Source organism: Acipenser ruthenus, chromosome 51 (genome assembly GCF_902713425.1).
Source record: "Acipenser ruthenus chromosome 51, fAciRut3.2 maternal haplotype, whole genome shotgun sequence".
Taxonomy (NCBI): domain Eukaryota; kingdom Metazoa; phylum Chordata; class Actinopteri; order Acipenseriformes; family Acipenseridae; genus Acipenser; species Acipenser ruthenus.
The window spans coordinates 2,764,748-2,772,510 of NC_081239.1; the positions used below are offsets into that span (position 1 = coordinate 2,764,748).

At 42.8% G+C, this 7,763-nt stretch overlaps 1 protein-coding gene across 2 annotated transcripts; it reads left to right on the plus strand.

Moving 5' to 3' along the window:
• Positions 1 to 331: 331 nt before the first annotated feature.
• On the plus strand, positions 332 to 7,591 carry LOC117967832 (muscarinic acetylcholine receptor M1-like). 2 transcript variants are annotated; one of them, XM_059015964.1, is made up of 2 exons: positions 332 to 532; positions 4,273 to 7,591. In XM_059015964.1, exon 2 carries the CDS (start codon positions 4,347 to 4,349, stop codon positions 5,916 to 5,918), a length of 1,572 nt encoding a protein of 523 aa, XP_058871947.1. In that variant the 5' UTR covers positions 332 to 532; positions 4,273 to 4,346; the 3' UTR covers positions 5,919 to 7,591. The 2 variants fall into 2 exon arrangements, with proteins under 2 accessions (XP_058871947.1, XP_034771134.2); XM_034915243.2 differs by lacking the exon at positions 332 to 532 and adding an exon at positions 1,036 to 1,137.
• Positions 7,592 to 7,763: the final 172 nt, after the last annotated feature.

Below are 7,763 nucleotides of genomic sequence, written 5' to 3' on the forward strand. Positions count from 1 at the left end.
TCTATTGGATGTGTGCTTTCCATAATAGTGTATGTTTTAATCTTTTTGACAATGTCTTATTTTCAAAGTGTTTCCTTCATTCTTTATTTAACTTCTATTTTTAGAAAGGAGAACAAATCCTGTTACAAGATGAGAACAAACCCCCCTGCGGGTGAGGAAGTGAACTCAGGCTCATTGCTCTATTGTTTATTTCTAGTTCTGTGAGATTATTTTTGATAAAGACTGGGGAAGGCTGGAGCTTTGAGGACCTATCCTGGGAGTCCCTCTTCATTCTGGGCTGAGAATCCTTCCAATGAAGATCTCTGGTATTGTTATTCAAACAGACGCCGATTTCTGAGGATTCAAGTGCATTAGGCAAACAATCAGGGTAGGGCTAATGATTTAATCAATTCAGGAAACATTTTACAATCTCCGAGATCTCGGTTGGGTGGTTAAAGTCCAGCACTCATTCACAATCTTTTCAAACTTTCACAGAAAGACTCTTCAGGTTTGACTGAAAAAAATGCATGAGGCTCAATAATTACAACTGAAGGTGAGCAGGGCCAGCATCCCAATGCATTCCTATGGAAGATTTTGACTTTCAAACATCAATAACCTCTTTTCTGAAACGATGTAGACTAATGAGAATAATACAATAAAAAAAGGCAAACACAAAACAATGCATTTCAATGGGGTCTTTCATGGCAGAATTCAAAGGGGCTAACTTTTTCTCATTATAAAAAGAATAATGTGTATTATATTGACTATAAAGCATTCATACTTTTTTTAATTAACCTAAAATATAGAAAACAGTTAGCCTTATACAAAAATCCTATTCTATAAGCAAACGTATGATAGACAAACCTAAAGAAAACAAAAGAATTTTTACATTTGAAATTTACAAGCTAATATCGTAATCAGAAAAAAATGAAGTCTTTCGTTTTTAACTACATGGCTCGGCTGTCAATACAAACTGTATTACCTCGTTGGCAACAAACCCGCTGGCACGGGCGCAATGATCCGGGAGCGTGAGCCCTGCCTGCCCTGTTCCGTCTTCTTCGGGAATGTGCCGCGTGTGTCAGTCATGCAGGTAGAGGCAACCTGTTTGACAAACTCTACTGATTAGGTGATGTCGGCTCTTTGTGTTCTCATTACAAGGTAAGCTAGTCTGTTTTTTGTTTTGTTGATATTGTAGGGTAGTCAAATATGACGAACCTTTTCATTAATATTTTTTTTTTTTTTTTAAAACGCTTTCCTGTGTGAAAAGCATTTTTAGGTACGACACTGATAACTGTGTTTGTGAGACTGTAGTGTTCACAGGTGTGTTTAGGCAATCGTTTGAGGTGTGCAATTTTATAAATACGCTACTGGTTGTAGAAATAAATAAATAAAGTTTAACACGGTGCAGGTAATTTAAGGTAGGCTTAATTACATTGAATCTGTAGAGTATCTATAATGTTAAGCGCTTTTTATGCAGCTTGCTTTTAATACAATAACAAACCCCCCCCCGTTCCAACGAACTTGAACTCTCGATGACGTCAGAGCAGAACCCTAAAACATGCGCACTAGCACCGTCGCGCACCAACAAAGAGCGCGACTGTGTGAGAGATTTATCTTTGCAAATTCTTTTTTTTTTTTTTTTTTTTTTTGATATTCCTGTAATAGTTCGATCTGATTAGAACGGCAGTAGTTCCAGTGAAAGGATAGGAGGGAGGAGCAAAAGGCGAATACAGTAGAAACTGCTGTTCTAATATACATGAGACCAATCTACTGAATACAGTTGGGATGAAACCCAAACCTATGCAGTGAATGCGTTAGCTGTTTCCATTTCATTCTGTGTTCTGCTTTGCACTGTGCGCAGTGTAAATGTTGCGAAATGTCTCAAATTGTGTATGTTTTGTAATGAACCCTGGTGTTTGATTAGGGTCAGTGGTGTCAGGGACTGCTTTCTCGATTCTTGCTGCAGGAATGTTTTGCTTCTGTATTAAGAAGTGCAATAGGGTGATAACTTGAGCATTTGTTTGGGTCTTTAGCATGTTTAAGAATAATTATAGATCTCAGCCTCAGACAGTACCTATACTAACTCAAAACAGGCATCAGGATGTTCTTAAAGTGACAGTAGCTAAAAAAAAATCATACCTGTTCTGCACTTCCATTGGCTACATAGGTCTCAGATGTGCAGTTTTGAAAGAAACACATGTTACAGTATTTCCATTTAAAACATGAATCTGGTACAACTTTAGGTTAAGGGAGGCTCTCAGTTTCTATGCCTTATTCTCGGGTTACCTATTTGCACTTCCTGGGTGCAACAGGGGAAGCAGCTGATTGGTTATTGACAGGAAAGAAGCTATTGGAAGGGGTGGGGGCAATTTCACCTTCCAGGTGATCAAGGAAGTGCAACACTCACTGAAATTACGGCTTTGAAATAAAACTACAAGTTTGCTAGAGCGCGTGTTTCTTTCAAATCTTCAGATTTGAGACCTATATAACAATTGGAAGTACACAGCCTGTAAGAATTCTGGGATTAGTTTGTAAGAAAAAAAAATGTGATAGCAGCCGTATGTTTTGTTTTAATTTTGAAACATGATATCTAGTTCCTCCTTGGTCTCCCCGATGCTTGACCCTGAAGACACTGAAATGCAGAGGCACGGAAGGGACTTGTAGAAATGTTTGTGTCAATGTGCCTTAACGTTCGCTGTGGTGCACTTCCATTGGTCACTTCAAAACTCCATTAGCTCTGTTTGCAGTTCGAGAACTTCAGGTCATTCTTGCGCCTCATTGGCCCGCTGTAAAATAGTCCCCCCTCCTTTCTTGTCACTAACCAATCAGCTGCTCTGCTATTGACTGACATGCTTTCAAGCCCCAAAGACACTGCTGAGGTGAAACCAAAACACATGTTGCCTTTAGCATTTGAAAACTGCACCTTTGAGAAGTATGTGGAAGTGCAGGACAGGTACGATTTCTGGAACGACTTTGTAGAGGGACGATAAATTTCCTCCAGCTTTAATGATGTATAACCAGTGATCCCTGGAGTACACAGCGTACTGGAGGCAATGACTAGAATCGAAATGAATGAGCAAGCTGTCCTGCAGCCATGGTTACAGCAGAACGTGAGCGCTGAGCTCACTGTCGCGGAGATAAACCTTATCAGACAATAAACACAGGCTTGATTAAGTTAAAGCCCTTATACAATACAGTACACATTATATGAGGGTAATTCAGTTATTAACCCTGTCTGGTCATTGATGTAACATAGAGCAAATAAACAAGAGAAATGAAGTTGTTTTTTATGTGGTGGGGTTCCACTCCTGACCAGTTTTAATATTAACAACATCACACAACCTGATGTATTGCACTTTACTGTGTGCGTTTTGATTATCATGGTATACTCAAGGCCTGTTTTTATTTTATACAAAAAAAAAAAATCCTGGAACGTATCTGTTTATTACAAAATAAAATGTAAAAGGTCTGTGAAAATGATTCATTTCGGAGCTTCCCAGGTAAATGTCAGAGTTAATATGGAGACGGTCTGAAAAGCAGCTCACCTGCTTCTGTTCTTTGTGAATGCAATCCGTGTGCAGCTGGGGCATTGTCAGCATTGGAAGGCCCAGAGGTATGGTAAAACATGGTAAATGCATAGTATAACTGGGAAGACCACAACATGACTGTGCAGTAAGCTTTTATAAGGTTTGGGTGCTTAGAAAGATAAACTAAGTGAACAATGTAGTAAATATTCACAAACCATAGAATAAATGTGAAAGTGAGTCTGAACTGAGCTACTGCTGGCATCTGTCTGATTTGCTTTGTACATTGTGCTTACAATGAAAATGCATCACTTGGGAATCAGACCTGCAATCACCCATTAGGGAGGCAATAGAATGAGTCAGAGGCACAGAAAAGTTGAATTAAACCTCAATTCAGATAAATGACTTCAAGATATTCAAGACCACAATGGCCCAACCCTTACTTACTTACAGCCTTAAAGTAAAACCTTGATAACTGAACTTTGATTATCCAAACCCCTCTGTTATCTGAACTGCCCCCTGGTATCCTGTCTTGTTGTGTGCTGTGCTCTTCTGCCCTGCTGTCCTAGAGATTTCACCAGCCAGCCCTCGATCTCTGCTATTTACACAATGCTTCAGTGCTGTATGTTATATATTTAAAGGAAGGGGTTGTATATTATATTTTTAGAAGGTTTCATGATTGAGAAAGTAAACAATTTAACATTAGAATTTCCAAACGATTAAATCCTGAAATTCCTAAAACGTATCCATTGTTTTTCCTTCTTCCCAGATTGTAACCATGAGCAGAGTTGACTGATAGCTGAAGATGAGTCCTGGAGCCTGAACGTCTCCCTCTCTTCCAACATGTATCCCATCACCTTCACAGCAGCCAGGAACACCTCCATGAGAGTCTCCCTGGTGGCCAACAGCAGTGCGGCCGCTAACCAGAGCCAGGACCCACTGGGAGGCCACACGGTGTGGCAGGTCACCCTGATCGTGCTCTTCACCGGAGCGCTTTCCCTCGTCACCATCATCGGGAACCTGCTGGTCATGGTGGCCTTCAAAGTCAACAGCCACTTGAAGACGGTCAATAACTACTTCCTGCTGAGCCTGGCCTGTGCTGACCTTATCCTGGGAGCCGTCTCCATGAACCTGTACACCACCTACATCATCATGGGCCGCTGGGCTCTCGGTACCTTCTCCTGCGATATCTGGCTGGCCATCGACTATGTGGCCAGCAACGCGTCGGTCATGAACCTCCTGATCATCAGCTTCGACCGCTTCTTCTCTGTCACGCGACCGCTTACCTACCGGGCCAAGAGGACGCCGAAACGGGCTGCCATCATGATCACAATGGCCTGGGCCATTTCCTTTGTCCTCTGGGCTCCGGCCATACTCTTCTGGCAGTACATCGTGGGTGAAAGGACAGTGCCCTCGGAGCAGTGCTTCATCCAGTTTCTCTCACAGCCCATCATCACCTTCGGGACGGCCATCGCGGCTTTCTATCTGCCTGTGACCATTATGATCATCCTGTACTGGAGGATATACCGGGAGACGGAGAACAGGGCCAAGGAACTGGCCGGGCTGATGGGTTCTGAAAGCAGAGAGGCTTCATCGCAGACTCAGCCAGCTTCTGGAAACAGCACCAAGAGCGATAGCAGCTGTGGACCCACCAACGGGCTTCAGATACCCAGCTCGGGATCCAAGAGTCTTTGCTGCCTCTATCCAAAGAGATGCTCCAGCAGGAAGGCCTATCTGGAACCCAGCAGCGATGGGAGCTGGGTGAACATTGATGAAGAAGGATCCCCCGGGAACTCAACTTCAGAGGAGGACGAGACACCCCTGGAGATGAAGACTCACTGCTCCGTGGTCATTTGCCTGCCTCAGATCCGAGCTGGGAGGGCTAGAGAGGGGGAGGAACTCCCCAGACCTAGGAAGGAGGTCCCTGGTTGCCTGGAAGATCGTAGTCTCTCCAGGGTGATGAGCAAAGCCAGGAACGCTCCCCAGGAGTCGAAGAGATCTTCCAGGCTGACCATGGGCAGTCTCAGCACCTTCACCACCAGGGACAGCCTGCTCAAGATGCAACCCAAAGCAAAGAAGCGAAAGAGACTGTCGCTGATCAAGGAGAAGAAAGCAGCCAAGACCCTGAGCGCCATCCTCCTGGCGTTCATCATCACATGGACTCCCTACAACATTATGGTGCTCGTCTCCACCTTCTGCACGGACTGCATCCCTGAGACTCTCTGGCAGCTGGGATACTGGCTCTGCTACGTCAACAGCACGGTCAACCCTGTGTGCTACGCGCTCTGCAATAAGTCCTTCCGGGTCACTTTCATGATGCTGCTTCAGTGTCGTTGGGACAAGAGGAAGTGGGGTCGGCCTCACCATCACGTACCCAAGTCCTTTCACCAGAACAAGTCTAGTAGTGCTGTTTAGACTGTTTATACACTCCACTTTACACAGGGACGCTGGAGCCCTGAAATGGAGCGATGGGCCCATACTGAAGGGCCAAGTGCTGTACGGATTTTGGAATCTTTCCTTCAGGAAAAGTGCACAGCAACAACACTGATAAAAAGTGTAACACAGCCTCTGCCCTGGTGTTTTGGGTCGTGCTTGATCTTGGACTGCATTCATATGTGATGCTTCTCTTTCACTGGATACAGAACCTGTATATGGTGAATTCACAAAAGTGAAGTATCCTTATTGCATTGAAGGTTGGTCCATGTATCCAAATTATATTTCTTGGTTACTTTTGATACGGGGTGATTATAAAGTTAGTAGACTGCTTTGTTATAGCGTTGCTAAATGTTTTGATCATATGAATATAGAGCACTGTCTTAGGCCATTCTGGATTTCTCCCATTCCCAGTTTGCCAGAAAAGAGAAGAGACTAACAGTAGCATTTTATTGTTACAGTCTTTTATTATCACTTCAAAAAGAGCAAGACTGGTGTGTTGATTGTATCACCAATAACCTGGAAAAATAAGCAATACAACACATTTCAATACTGTATTGCAACTTGCATATAATATTTCTAATTGTATTTGTTTGTGACAAGTCTCTTTTCACTTTGCTAAACTTTTCCATCAGTTGTCCTGCAACTACACTATACCCTTCCGATCACTGCATACCATGTTTAGTTTCCTATATATGCAATACATTTAATGCGTAGACACTGGTGTTAATTATGGGGTTGCTTGTCGTGAAACAGAATGACTATGGTGGGACATTTATTGCCCCCATTATCCATTCAGACCCCTTCTTACTAATATCATGGTACCCCAGAATAGCAAATCGTCTCCTCTTTAATGCAAAGACTGTTTGTGATCATCTCACAAGTGCAGCTGCACCCCCAACATGTTATCCAGCGTACTAAGCTTTCATACCACATACAGTTCACATACTTTTTAAAAATCTCTAAAGACCCACCCCCAACCTTAGATACGATTCCTTTCAAAGCTATTTCTGCAATTTAAAAGATTCAGCTCCACAGCTATAAATGAGATTCCTTATTTTACATAAAATACATTGCCAAAATGTAAATACCTCTGGAAGCAAAATGTGCCTTGCAAGAGATTCACACATGTAAAATATTCAAAGCCATGGTGTAACATCAGAACATTCAAGCAGTCTTCTAAGAAAAGTCCAGCTGAGCTTCTTATAACAGTCGCTCAGGGCCTATTCCCAGATAAACCACCTTTTTGGAGCCTTTTACAGCACCGGTGCAATCCAGGGTGATTCCCCAGTGCTGTAAAAAGCGTTAAAAATATGTGAGCTTATTGTGGTATAGGCTGATCAAAACAACGCCTCAGTCTATTTCTCAAACTTGTCACTGATGGTGCTTTTAAATGAACACCTGGGTTATTCATTTGATGTCTGGTGTCGGCACAGGGTTGATGCTGATAGGTCTCTTCCCATTCTCAAACACCCATCTCTACAACGGGACTGAAGCACTGCTGCTGTGCTAGCGCAGAACAGCATTGCACTTTGAAAGGGTTTGGATTCAGCACCTCAGGTAGTTTGAAGTGCCTTGTGATTAGGCATTGTGCCTGGGAAGTACAGACTGCCCTTGTGTTCTAGTGTCAAAATAAAGTGCATTCTTCCATGTAACATGAGTTTGTAATGTTTCTACTGTCCTTTTAATATCTGTGTAATTAACATAAATCCTATATGAGAAATCAGTTGTTACGGTGATTTCCAGTCCATTTTTTCTCCTGTGTGTCGATGTCAGCCATGCATGAAAGCATGCCACTCTTTAAACACAGCAGCTCTCTTTAGTAGG

Bases quoted from the DNA above. Each gene is read 5' to 3' on its own strand.
- LOC117967832 (XM_059015964.1), top strand. From the start codon at position 4,347: ATGTATCCCATCACCTTCACAGCAGCCAGGAACACCTCCATGAGAGTC.